Source organism: Phocoena sinus, chromosome 2 (genome assembly GCF_008692025.1).
Source record: "Phocoena sinus isolate mPhoSin1 chromosome 2, mPhoSin1.pri, whole genome shotgun sequence".
Classification (NCBI taxonomy): domain Eukaryota; kingdom Metazoa; phylum Chordata; class Mammalia; order Artiodactyla; family Phocoenidae; genus Phocoena; species Phocoena sinus.
In genome coordinates, this window is record NC_045764.1 from 103,175,280 (window position 1) to 103,188,823 (window position 13,544).

Consider the following 13,544-nt stretch of genomic DNA (forward strand, 5'->3'; position numbering starts at 1 on the left):
CCTCCCCTTCCTCCAGACTCTCCTCCCCTTCCCACGTCAGCAGAACCTTCGGTCCAGACTCTTCGTCAGAGAGAGGAAGGGGGGCCAGGGCCCAGCGGAGGGAGAGGATGGGGCTCTGTCTCCGTTCCCTGGGTCTGCGGACCATTGCGGTATAAAGGGGGGGAAAAAAAAAGACCCTGAAGGATAGTAGATCCCAGGCAGATGCCAGCAATTCCTCCTTTGCTTCCAGTTCTTCCTTCTCATCTACCCATCCATCCACCTACCCACCCATCCATCCATCCATCCACTCATTCATCAGTAAAATTTATTAGGTGTCTGCTATGTTCTGGCCTTGTGCTGGGCTTTGGGGATAACAGGATGGACAAGACCGACCTTGGAGTAGCTTACTGAGACAGACGGGTATACTGGAAATGATGATACGGGGCACGCATATGGTGGACTGGGCTGGGCACTGTGCTCAGCCTTGGCCTTAGTCCTCTACAAGACCACTTGTCTGGTTTCACCACCCCCTCCCTGGCTGAGTCTCCATCCTTTCTCAACAGCATTTGGCACTGTTGGCCACCCCTTCCTCTAACCACTTTTTTCCTTGGCTGCTAAGTCCCACACTCTCCTGGTTTTCTTTCTCTTGCTCCTCTTTTCTCTACTGCAGGCTTCTCCTCCTCCTCCTTGCCATCATTCAGTGTCTGTGATCTTCAGAGGCTTGGTTCTAGGTCCTCCTCTCATCTCACACTGTTCTTTCCACCTCGGGAATCTCACCTGTGCCCACGGCTTCGATCACCCCCAATATAAACAATCCGAGCCAATACAAACCTGATCCCCAGATCTACATTTCCAGTTCCCACCTCTCTTCTGAGCCCCAGACCCATGAAGCCATCTCTTATTTGACTTCTTACCTTGGATGACTCACAGGGATCTCAAACTCAATACATCCAAGACCAAACTCATGTTTTCCCCCAACCCCCCCACCACCCTGGTTGTCTTCTAGTGCTTCTTTCCTCACTGAATGGCACCCTCATCATCCAGTTGTGGCCAGATGCTCAGTTGACTGCCCTTGGAGCGCCCTCTTCCTTACCCCCATGTCAGATCCTTTACAAAATCCTGTCCGTTTTACTTCCTATATAGTTCTCAGATATTCTGTTTCTCTCCAACTCTACCACCACTAGTCAAGCTACCTGCTGTACAGACTGCTTTAGCCTCAATTCTTAACCAGTGTTCTGCATCTGCTTTGTTTCCATCCCTTTCCCCCATCTGTTGTTCATAGTGCAGAGTGATCTTTTCAAAATGCACATCTGGGACTTCCCTGGTGGCACAGTGGTTAAGAATCTGCCACCCAATGCAGGGGACATGGGTTCGATCCCTGGTCCAGGAAGATCCCACATGCCGGAGCAACTAAGCCCGTGTGCCACAACTACTGAGCCTGTGCTCTAGAGCCCGTGAGCCACAACTACTGAGCCCCCGTGCCACAACTACTGAAGCCTGTGCGCCTAGAGCCCGTGCTCCGCAACAAGAGAAGCCACTGCAAGGAGAAGGCTGTGCACCACAAAGAAGAGTACCCCCCGCTTGCTGCAACTAGAGAAAGCCTGCGCGCAGCAACAAAGACCCCACGTAGCCAAAAAAAAAAGTGTATCTGTTCATGTCCCTTTCCTACTTAACAGCCTTCAATGTCTTCTCACTGTCAAGGTAAATACTAATTTTCTAGATATCTCAAACGTGACCCTGTGCTCTCTGCAGCTCCACCTCACATCTCTCCCCAAACTCTCTGCGCTCCAGTCACACTGACGTTCTTTCAGGTTTTCCAGTGCCACGGGTCCCTTGCATTAAGCTGGTCTTTACACCTAGAAGGCTTCTCCTCCCCCTACTCAGAGTGTGATTTACAGACTACCAGCAGCTGTGTAACCTGGGAGCTTGTTAGAAATGCAGAATCGCAGCCCTTTGAGTCATAATCTGCATTTTAACCAGATCCCTAGGTGTATGTACATTAAAGTTTGAGATACACTTCTCTAAGAGACTTGATATCTAATAGGTACTTTATTCTCTAATTCCAGGGAAGGGTTGAAAAGGCATGTCCTATCAGTCTCAGCCGGGAAATCCATTCTCTCTTGTCTCCACTGAACCACACTTTTAATTTGCCTCCTCTGTTCAGAAATTTTCTAAATATGGGAAACTATTCTAATGCAGTAAGCAGCCTCACACCACTTTCCCTCCCCCAACTCATTTGAGCATCTCTTCGGGATTTACTTTTGGTGCTGTCACAGCCAACATTCCTTGGGGGTTTGTTTGTGTCCTCGTGTCTGTCCTGGAATTATAATCCCTTTAACTTTCTGTGCTGCTGGGCTGTTTACATGCATTGTCTTGTTAGGGACTCACAATAAGCCTGCGAGACCATTATGTTCATCCTCATATTAAAGATGAAACCAGGACTTGGAGGGACTGACGGGATTTACCTGCAGACATATAGGTACATGGAAACTTGCACAGAGACTTCTGACTCTAATTCCGGGCTGATCTCTTGAAATTCTTTCTGGAAGGTGATGGAGGATGGCCCCTGTTACAAGTCTTCAACACCTGGGGTAAATTTTGGTGGCCTCAGAATCTGAAAATGAGTTTCCTTTTGAGAGTGAAATGAGAACAAAGAACCCAAAATGGAGGAGGCAAATGCATGGGGAAAGGGGCCAAGGGACTAAGAGTGTGATTGAATTTTGGGGTGCTTCCAACGCAGTCACTGTGCCAGAGTAGCATCTTGGGAAAGCAGAACTGAAGCAATGGATCTGTGGCTTGGACTACTTCCCTTGTGGTAAATGGCTGGAGTGATCCCCTATCTAAGCCATGGCCCATTAATTTCACCAAAGCCCCGTGGACTATGGACTTCCAATGCATTAAATTCACTGGCCCCTCAGCTCCTCTAAAAGATGGTGTGTCCAGAAGGACAGTCAGGAAGCCTGGAAAGGGGAGTTTAAGGGGCTAGACCTTCTTGGGTTAACTGAAGGGAGAGGGCGCCCAGGCCAGCAGCACGACAGCTGGGGTGACCTCTCCAGCATGGCACCATGAAGGCTCTCTTGTGGCCACCCTCTCCACATGTGCACCTCTCTAATGACATCACTTGACATTGGTCTTGGAGGTCTTGGAGGAGAGGCCTTGGTCACAAATCAGGGCCTGCCTTCCTGGTATGCCGCGTCGCAGACTCTTCTTGGTTCTCTCATCCTCCGAGTCTCAGCACAGAGACCACCTCACCTCCCCAACAATTCTGTCTAAAGTCTCCAGTGGCCTCTCTCCTCATCTAGGTGGTCTGGCATATCACCCTGTTTATTTCCATTACCAGCAACTGTAAACTTTGTGGCAGGTTTCTTTCTTTACTTACTTCTTTTAGCTGACTCGTTTATATTCAGCCCACCCCCATGATATACCTTCAGAACAGCGCCTGGCACATCACGTGGGAGCGGAGAACCTGCCAGATGAATAGTTGTTGAAGAAACAGCAAAATTTTCCCCAAAACCCTAAGGGCAGCCTGCCCACAGCGTGCGTCTCATCGTTTTGGCCAAGGGTGCCAGGCCCACTCCCCAGGCTCCCAAGAAGCAGAGTCAGGGAACCAGACAGCCTGGTTTATTGAGATGCACCAGCGCCCAAGGCCCAGCTCTCCTGCCTCCTGTGGGGAGGAGCCCTCTGGCCTCTCCCAGGCCTTCCCATTCTGGGTGGCCAACGTCCTGCCCTCACTCTCAGCTAACAGTGAGGCACTGATGTTCTAGAGCCAAGACACAGGACAGGAAAGGGGCTCCGGGTGGCCCCTTCCCCCAGAATCTGAAAATGATTCAGGTTTCAGCTACCTGAACCTCTGTGGGGCTGAAATCCCAGAGGCAGGCGGCCACGCGGTGCCCAAGAACCTCTGCGTCAGGCTGAGGGAGGAGGAAGGTCCAGTTCCTCCTTGCCCTGGAGGGCCTGGCGCCTGCCCCTGACAAAGCAGGGAATAATATTAAATATAAATAACTTATACAAAATGGCTCGTACAAAAAGCTGCGGGGTAGGGAAGGAGGTGCCTCTGTGAGAGGCTGAGATGACTGGAAGAGGCAGGGAGGGGGAGAGATGCCTCCACCTCTCCTAGTCCCTAAAAGAGAGCCCTCCAGCTGCCCAAGGCCTTGAGGGGGCTCTGGCAGGCAGGCGAGGGCAGAGCAGGGCCAAGGGGCTCAGCGAGCCAGGCTGGTGAGCAGGGTGGTAAATTTCAGGGCCCGCCCTGCCAGCTCCGCCACACACTGCACCATCTCTTGGGCCGCAGGGCCGGATGGGTAGCCCAGGGCGGCCCCCTTGACGGCCAGCACCGTGGCCCGCAATGCCTGGCCCAGCGCTGTGCCTGCAGCTCCGACCTGTGCTCGCAGAGGGGTGGAGGCTGCCAGGCGGCCCAGGGTGTCCCCAACAAACACCAGGCGGTGAGCAGCCACCAGCACCTGCTTGCCGTGGGGCACGAAGAGGCGCGGGGGCTGGTTGGCCCGGGTGCTGGACATCAGGGCCGCCACGGCTGCCTGCAGTGTTGAGTAGTGGCCCTGGCACTGCCCGGCGTAGAAGTGCAGGAGCTGTAGATCTCCGGCGGGAAGAACCAGTGGCTCCCCTGGGGACGGGGCCTCCTGCGGGCAAGAAGAGTGGTCAGTGGGATTGCTCTCACTACTGCCACTTTTGTCTTCATTTCCTTTCTCCTTCCCTCCCTTTGTTCCTCATTCCTTCCTTTCTCCCTGAGCTCAATTCCTTTAGATCATACCTCTGCCCATCAGACAATTTAGATTCTCATAGCGAGTGGCAGGAAGGTACCCAGAATTGATGTCAGATAAATCTGGATACAAACAACCTCAAAAACAAGTCTCTGAACTTCATTGTTTCCTTGTCTCTAAAATGGGGAGCCTAGGACTGCACTGTCCGGTGTAAACGTAAGGCGAACCACCCATGTAATTTCAAATTTTCTAGTAGCCACATTAAGAAAAGTCCAAAGAAATTGGTACATATTTTCTAACTCCATATATTAAAAATGTTGTAATTTCAACACTGTAATCAATACGAAAATTGTTGAGATTGTTTTTCATACTAAGTCTGCAAAATCTGGTGTGCACTTTTCATTTACAGTACACTTCAGTTTGGACCGGTCACATTTGGAGGGATCGGTAGCCGCATGTGGCTGGTGGCTACCAGACTGGAGAGTGCAGCGCTCATCTCTGCCTCCTAAGGCTGCGGTGAAGATTAGCTGATACGATGTACAGAAAGGGCTGAGAACAGAGCATTGCACACTGTAAGCACTATGTGAGTGCTAACTACGGCTGCGATCAGTGCTGAGCACAGGGTGTGGCGCTTGGTACAAACCTGACAAATGGTAGCTATTGTGATTGGGACCATTCTAGATCAGGTCAAGGAGACCATCTCACTTTCCCGAGGCCCAGAGAGATTAACTGGCGGCTTCAGAGCCCCCGGCTTCTTAGTGGTGGAGCTGGGATTAGGAGCCAGGTCTCTTAGGAACCCAGGAATTCACAGTTGGAAGGGGCCTCAGAAGTCACCCGGCCCAGCAACTCTTCTGCTCCCCTGACTGCTCGCTTTTCTGACTCTTCTCCAACACATTCTTTCCGAATCCCTGATATCTTTTTTTTTTTTTGTGGTACGCGGGCCTCTCACTGTTGTGGCCTCTCCCGTTGCGGAGCACAGGCTCCGGACGCGCAGGCTCAGCGGCCACGGCTCACGGGCACAGCCGCTCCGCGGCATGTGGGATCTTCCCGGACCGGGGCACGAACCCGTGTCCCCTGCATCGGCAGGCGGACTCTCAACCACTGCGCCACCAGGGAAGCCCCCTGATATCCTTTTCTAAGTTCCAGCTCCTTCCTGAATTCTAACTCCTCTCTACTCCAACTGTCCCATTTCACTGAACTCTTACTCCCATCCTAAATCGATTTCCCTTGATGCTCGAGTTGAGAACAGCCCTTCCTCCAAGTTCCTGCTCCTCCCCGCCCCTAGTGCCCCTTCTCTAGCACCACCCCCATGGGGTTACCTGCTGCTCTGGTGGCCCCCTCTCCAGCAGTTCAGGATCCCCTGGGGAGGCCTTATCCTGGGGCCTGGCTCCCTGAGCTTTATCCATGCCCTGCAGTGGGGGAGAGGGTCTCAGTGCAGGGGTGGGGGAGCAGGCTGGGGTCTAGCCTCCGTGGTCTTCCTGCACCTCCCCACTCCCACGTCCTCCCGAAGGTCTCTCCTGCCATCAGATCTGCAACCCTTTGACTCTAGGTCCGGGAGAGCTCTGGTGGCAGGTCAGAGGTCTCAGAGACCCCAGGCTGGGTTTAGGGGGAGGAATGTGGCACCGATACAAGTGATGTGGCCAAGTACTGGGGCCCAGGCCATAGGGTACAGGGCCATGGATGCGGAAGAAGGGAAGGGAGGAAGCGGGGGTCTGCATCTGGGGCCTTAGCCCTCCTTGCTGGCTCTCCTGGAGCCATTTCTGGTGGGGCTGGCTGGAGGCGAGCTCACCTTCAGGTGGACGTAGTCATACTCCTCGGCCATCGGGATGCCCTCATACTCATTGTGGTGTCCTTCTTGATGGTCCTCCACCTCCCCGATCTCTGGATCCCCCTCGACCTTGGGGCCCCCGTAGCCCGGCAGGCGGGGTGGGGGTGGGGGCAGAGGCCGGTCCTGGATGCTGCCCTTCCGGCCTGGAGCAGGAGAGGGAGCCGGGGAAGGGCTGGGGGCCTCCGGGACAGGCAGGGCTGGCAGAGGGCGGCGGGACAGGCTCTCAGCTGAGGGCAAGCGGGGCCTGTGTGCGGGTGGGGGGCTTCTGGCCAGAAGCAGGGCCAGGGCGTCCAGGTCATTGGAAGCCGAGGCTGCCAGGGGCTCTGGAGAAGGGGATGTCTCCGGCCCCAGCAGGGGGACGTCGTAGATGCCCTCGTCAGTGCCCCCGCTTTCCCCGTCTGCCAGCAGTTCCTCCGGTGCTTCATACAGATTGAGCAGGGCGGATGCTCGTTTCAGGTTGGAGGGGGCAGCGTAGAGGGGGGGCCCTGGCTCTCGGCCCCCCTCCCAGTCCAGATCTGGCTCCAGGTCTGACTGTGGCTTTGGGGCCAGAGGCACGTCATAGGGAGCTTCATCTTCTCCAAGGGACTGGGGGACAACGCAGGCCAGAGGGCGGGAGAAGGAGGCCGGGGAGTCATAGGGACCATTGGAGGGAACTCGGAGGGCAGTGGGGGGTACGTCATAGACCTGGAGAGGAAGCAGCTGGTTACTCTCAGTCTCAGCAGTGGGCCCCCGTTCTGCTAACCCCTAGCCCCGAGAGCCGTCTGTTCCCTGCCCAACATACACACAAACCTCTAGCCCTCACCTCCAGGGCATCTCCAGGGGCAGCCTGTTGGGTCCCACTGCCTCTGGGGACCTTGTAGATGGGATCAGGGGAGGGCGGACAGGGTGCAGCCAGAGGTCCCGAGGTAGGACAGGGCCGAGCTGGGGGTGGCACCACATACACCTGGGGGATCAACACAGGCGGGTGGGTCAGGTGGTGTGGGGACCAGGGGATCAGATAATGTGTGCCCGGGAGGAGCTTAGACATCTTCCAACCCCCTCCCTGTACCAGTGGGGAAAGAGCCCAGAAAGGGTTGGCCACCAGGATTAGTACAGCAGAGTCGGTGCAGAGCTGCCGTCTCAGGGCTCTCCCTCCTCCACGTGCAGGCACCGGTGGACGGGAATGTCCTGGCTTGGGGTTTTGGGGGGCTCCTGCTCTCACCTCCTGGTCCTCATTGCCGTGCTCTGGGGCTGGATGTGGTGAGCCTGGCTGGGCTGGCGGCACCTGGGAGAGGCCAGGCTTGGGTGCCGGGCCATTGGGAAGGAGCTTCACTCTGTTGGCAGGCACAATGCCCTGCTGGCCGTGCAGGGAGCAGAGGCACCAGCCGTCCAGCCCACCAGCGCCTTCCCTCTGCAGCACCCGTAGAACGTCCCCTCGGCGGAAGGACAGTTCCTGGGGGGACTCGGCGGTGTTGTCGTACAGTGCCCGGGCCAGCTGGGCCTGATGGGTGAGGTGGGAGTAGGGAGAGGGCTCTTCACACACATATCAGGTCATGTCACCCCCTGCTCAAAAAATAGAGCTCCCCACTTCCCTCAAGCTAAAAATCTGACCTCCTGACTCAGCCCTGCCTGTCTCCAGCTTCATCCCTTGCATTCTCCCTCTCTATTCCTTGATCTAGACAAGCTCTTTCCCACCTCAGGGCCTTTGCAGTCCCTTTACCTGTCCCCTGACTATTCATTTGACTGGCCCTTTTTCATCCTTCAGTTCTTAAATGTCTTCTTCTCACTCTTCTCCCCACCCCATTCTGTGTCTGTCTCCACCCATTGTTTCCTTCACAGTACTTTATACTATTTGTCTATTTACTTTAAAAAATCAATTTCTTCCCTTGTACTGTCAGGCCTGTGAGAAAAGGGATTTCTATATTCCTAGCCTCTGCAATAGGCCTAACCTGGAGTCAGTCCTCCATGAACATATGTTGAATGAATTACATGAGGAAGTCCTGAAAAGGTCTCCCATAGGATCTCCTTTACCTTCCCTGTTTCCCAGTTAGCATCCCCTATAAGCAGGTTAGATTAAGCAGCTCCAGAAACCCCGTATTCTGAGAAGGAGTGGCAGAAGCCCAGCCCAGACACAGCCTCGACATAATAAGGAAGAAAACAGAAACCAAAGCAATTGTTTTGTTCTCAGTCTGAGCAAGTAAGGCTCTACCAGCAGAGGCTGAGGTTATCATGGAGAAAAGTGTATACGCTCGTGTGTGTTTGTGTGTGTTTGTGTGTGTGTGTGTGTGTGTGTGTGTGTGTGTGTGTGTGTATGCAAGGGGGCTGGTGGACCAACCAAGAGCAAACATTTATCAGCCTGTTTCCAGTCCTGTCTGGTGGGGACATCTAAGCTTTTTCCTTTGAGAGCTACAGGCTCAGGTAAGCCACAGACATCAAGTGCAAATTATATAGCCAGACACTGAGCGAGTGTTTGCACTAATCATCTCATTTCATTTAATCCTCACAACAACCTGATGAGGGAGGAGCCATCATTATCCCCATTTGGAAAGGAAATTGGAACAGAGAGGTTGGTACTTTGCCCAACGACATACAGCTGGTGCAGCATGATTTGGACTCCAGGCTGTGGGATTCCAGAGCCTCTCACTCACTCCTCTGCTGCCTCTTCACAACCATAAGCATAAGGATCTACTTTTTGGGAGTTCCCTGGTGGCCTAGTGGTTAGGATTCCAGGCTTTCACTGCCGTGGCCCAGGTTCAATCCCTGGTCACAGAACTGAGATCCCACAAGCTGTGCAGCGCACCCCCCCCCCCAAAAAAAGCATCCACTTTTTTCTTCTTATATAAGTAACAGTAGTTAAGTCAAGAGGGCCCATGACATATATCCAGACAAAACTATAATTCAGAAAGAAACACACACCCCTAAGTTCACAGCAGCCAAGACATGGAAACAACATAGATGTCCGTTGACAGATGAATGGTTAAAGAAGATGTGGTACATATATACAATGGAATATTACCCACCCATAAAAAAGAATGAAATAATGCCATTTACACCAACGTGGATGCAACTAGAGATTATCATACTAAGTGAAGTAAGTCAGAAAGAGAAAGACAAACGCCATATGATATCACTTATATGTGGAATCTAAAGTATGGCACAAATGAACCTATATATGAAACAGAAACAGAATCATGGACATAGAGAACATACTGGTGGTTGCCAAGGGGGAGGGGACTGGGGGAGGGATGGAGTGGGAGGTTGGGGTTAGCAGATGTGAGCTATTATATATAGAAGGGATAAACAACAGTGTCCTACGGTATAGCACAGAGAACTATATTCAATATCCTATGATAAACCATAGTGGAAAAGAATATAAAAAAGGATGTACATATATATGTATAACTGAATCACTTTGCCGTACAGCAGTAACACAACATTGTAAATCAACTATACTTCAATCAAAAAAAAAAAAAAAAGGGACTTCCCTGGTGGCGCAGTAGTTAAGAATCCACCTGCTAATGCAAGGGACACGGGTGTGAGCCCTGGTCCACGAAGATCCCACATGACGCGGAGCAACTAAGCCCGTGGGCCACAACTACTGCGTGCTGCAACTACTGAAGCCCACACGCCTAGAGCCCACGCTCCGCAACAAGAGAAGCCACTGTAATAAGAAGCCCGCTTACCACAACCAAAAGTAGTCCCCGTTCGCCGCAACTAGAGAAAGCCTGTGCGCAGGAACGAAGACCCAAGACAGCCAAAAATAAAACAGAATTAAATAGGGCTTCCCTGGTGGCACAGTGGTTGAGAGTCCGCCTGCCGATGCAGGGGACATGGGTTTGTGCCCCGGTCCGGGAAGACCCCACATGCCGCGGAGCGGCTGTGCCCGTGAGCCATGGCCGCTGAGCCTGCGCGTCCGGAGCCTGTGCTCCGCAACGGGAGAGGCCACAACAGTGAGGGGCCCGCGTACCGCAAAAAAAAACAAAACAAAACAGAATTAAATAATAAAAATTAAAAAATAAAATAAAAAGATAACAACAACAAAAAGACCTAAAAAACAAAACAAAAAGAGGACCCATGGCTCAAACATGACTCAAGTTCATAGGAAGTCTTCATGATGCCCAAGTTCCCTTTGCTAGTCTCTCTTCACTGGGCTCTGGTTCCACCAAGTTATTTGGTAGAATCAAGCTTAAGCCACTCACAATGTCAAAATATATTCCGCTTCAGTTATGTCTCCTAAGTGACCCGAGCCTGCTGGCAGGATCCCAGGCAGTGGTAGAAAGCAGGTAGTTAGGCATTACTGAACAGGTAATCCACGTGGGCTGGCTAACTCAGTGAAACATCTCAAGCTCAAGATCTCTTGCAGGCTGCATTTGGCCACCAGGCCCTGGGGGAAGGGTGTCTGGCTCAGCCAGCATGAGTGCATGTTCCCCGTGGCCTGGCCGGTGTTTCCCTCAGGTGGAGAGGTAGTCCAGCCCTTTATGGCTGGGTGATTTTAACAATAAGCTGACTTCTCTTGCCTGATTCCAAATGATCAAACCCTCTTCTGATTATATTTTGGCTTCTAAAGGATGTCGTCCCACAGAAAACCAATACGCTAGCCAGATGACACAAATTCCTGGTTAGCCTGGCCTTTTCCTTTCTAACTGTAAATTAGAAATTGGCGTTTTGGATCTAGCCAGGGGGTTAAAAGCACGGTTTCTGAGGCAGACAGACCTGAGTTTGAGTCCTGGCTCTGCCACTTTCGAGCTGGGTGACTTTAGGCAGTTTGTTTAACCTCTCCAAGCTTCCGTTTCCTCCTTTATAGAATTCCATATCCACAGCTGAATATCCACTTTCAGATAATAACAGTACCAGCCTCACAGGGCTGTTGTGAGGAGTGGGCGAGATAATGCATCAAAGAACCAGGACAAACCCAGACAAAGCTCAGGGCCAGCTTAGGGCCAGTAAATACTCAATAAATATTAGCTGTTATTAGGATCCTGTGAGCTTCATAAGCATAAATACCAACACCCCTCGCTCCCCTAGGCAGAAGAAAGATCTACCTCCTGGGACTACAAAGTTGACCAGCTGACCAGCTGGCTCCTGAGAAGGCATCTTTATGTCAGAGTACCCCACTAGGTTCAGGACCTCCCCCTCTTCTGGCTCCAAACTAGGGTCTGCTCACCATCATACAGATTGAGGAGCTAAGAGGAGTTTGGTCTGAGAAGGAATGAAAATCTAACTCATCCTCGGGGGGTGTGGGAGGACGTCAGAAGCCATGCTTCTCTTCCCAGCCTCACAATCCTCCTTCCGCAGGATGCCCGTTCAGAAGGGGCCAGAAAGCAGGTGGCAGCCTCGCTTTCCCTGGGAATCCTAAGGCCTAGGGAAGGGTGGAAAGGGGACAGAGTTGCTTGGATTCAGACTACAGGCAGTAGAGGACAGAAAGCAGGGGCGGGGCTGTGAAGAGTTCCTCCCTGTGTCAGGTTTGAATTCTGTCCAATGGGACCAAACCTCTGGGCCTTGCAATTGCGGGAACCCAGGCCAGAGTCCCTGATAGACTGATTGATGATGGGTGTGGCCACCCCAGCTCTACCCCCTCCTCAGGGGCCCAGCTGACTTGTGAGGGAGTGGCTGTCTTAAAGGGGGGTGGCCGTGGGCTACACGCTCACTGGGAGGCCTCCTCCCCACTGGCCCATCATGCCAGCTGTCTCCTCCCTTTGTCCCCAGTCCTAGGAAAGTGGCCAGAGGCTGGCTGACATCACCTCCCCTCCTCCCTCTATTTTCTCTTGCTCCCTGCCCGATCTCCCTCTTTTACTTTATTTCCCACCTTTCTGCCATCCCTCCTCTAGAGAAGGGCCCCCTTGGGCCCTTCGCCCTCTCCTATTTCCCTGAAGCCACCTCTGTTCTTTCAGCCCCCTCCCAACCTTTTACTAGCCTCCCAATCACAAGCCCCTGCCAACATCCAGTGGCCATCTGTTCCCGCCCATAAGGACAGATAGGACTCAGGCTTGCCCCTCCCCTCCTTCCAGGAGCAGCCTCTGGAAAGAAAAAGGGGAGAATGGGGAGCGGGAGGAGAGAAGGGGGAGGCCAGATCCAGTAGGAGCTAGGGATGAGGAGTGAGAGGGGGAAAGGGAAACAAAAGTGCCAGAAGGGGGACACAGTCTCCCAAAGAAGCAAGGGACCAAGGAGTGAGACAAAGAGAAGGCAGAAATAAAAGTGACAGCAGTGCAGGACAGGCTGTGGACGTCTCTGCCCGGCAGCCTCCTCTCTCTGGTGGACTCACCGACGTGGCTATGGCCATGGCCTTGGCCTTCCGCGCGGCCAGCTCCAGGCCAGGCTCGGTTTCGCTGACTTCAGCAGCGGCTGCCCCGCACCATGGAGGCGGCCCCCTGCTGCGGCGCCTGAGTCGTGGCCTCCGCAGAGGTTGGAGGAGGAGAAAGAAAACCCACGAAACTCCCCAAATGGGAGGCAGCTTGGCCGGGCAGGAGGAGGAGCGGGGCGGGCCGGGGCGTCGCTGCGGGACCTCATCCAAGGGCGCGTGCTCTGCCCCGTCCCCGCGGCCTCCCGGGGGCTGCCGGGTGGACCAGGCCCCCGGACCAGGCCTGTCCTAGGCCGAGGGGGCACCCCGGATCCGCACGGGCCCAAAGCTCCCTTCCAGTGCCAGGGCGGACGAGGAGGCGGGAGCTGGGGCTGCGCTCGACGCCTCTCCGGGCCGCTCAGGACGGCCCCGAGGGCAGGGAGAAGCCGCCGGGGCGGTCGGGCTGGACGAGCGAGTTTAGGGGCCAAGCCTCCCCACCCGGCTGCCGCGCCGGAGAGCGGTGCTCCCGAGGCTGAGGGGCGTCGGGGGCTCTGCGGCAGCCCCGCTGCGAGGGAGGGGTGGGGGGGCAGTGAAAACTGAGACGTTCGTCCCTCTTCAAACTCGCCCGACTTGGCGAACCGAGGCCAGGCTGGCGCCGAATGTCTCGGAGAGCGCGGCGGCTGGGCTGGGCGGCGCGAGTGGTTGCCTTCTGCCCAGACTCTCGCAGCCCCGGCGAGGAAGCGGGTTCCCAAACACGCACACTAGC

General features: G+C 54.1%; 1 protein-coding gene across 1 annotated transcript; it reads right to left on the bottom strand.

Annotated features, from left to right (window-relative positions):
- Positions 1-3,585: 3,585 nt before the first annotated feature.
- On the bottom strand, positions 3,586-12,886 carry EFS (embryonal Fyn-associated substrate). The gene is made up of 6 exons (XM_032623768.1): positions 12,764-12,886; positions 7,724-8,002; positions 7,325-7,465; positions 6,484-7,206; positions 6,014-6,103; positions 3,586-4,613 (listed from the first exon to the last, which is right to left on the bottom strand). Exons 1-6 carry the CDS (start codon positions 12,779-12,781, stop codon positions 4,179-4,181), a joined length of 1,686 nt encoding a protein of 561 aa, XP_032479659.1. The 5' UTR covers positions 12,782-12,886; the 3' UTR covers positions 3,586-4,178.
- Positions 12,887-13,544: the final 658 nt, after the last annotated feature.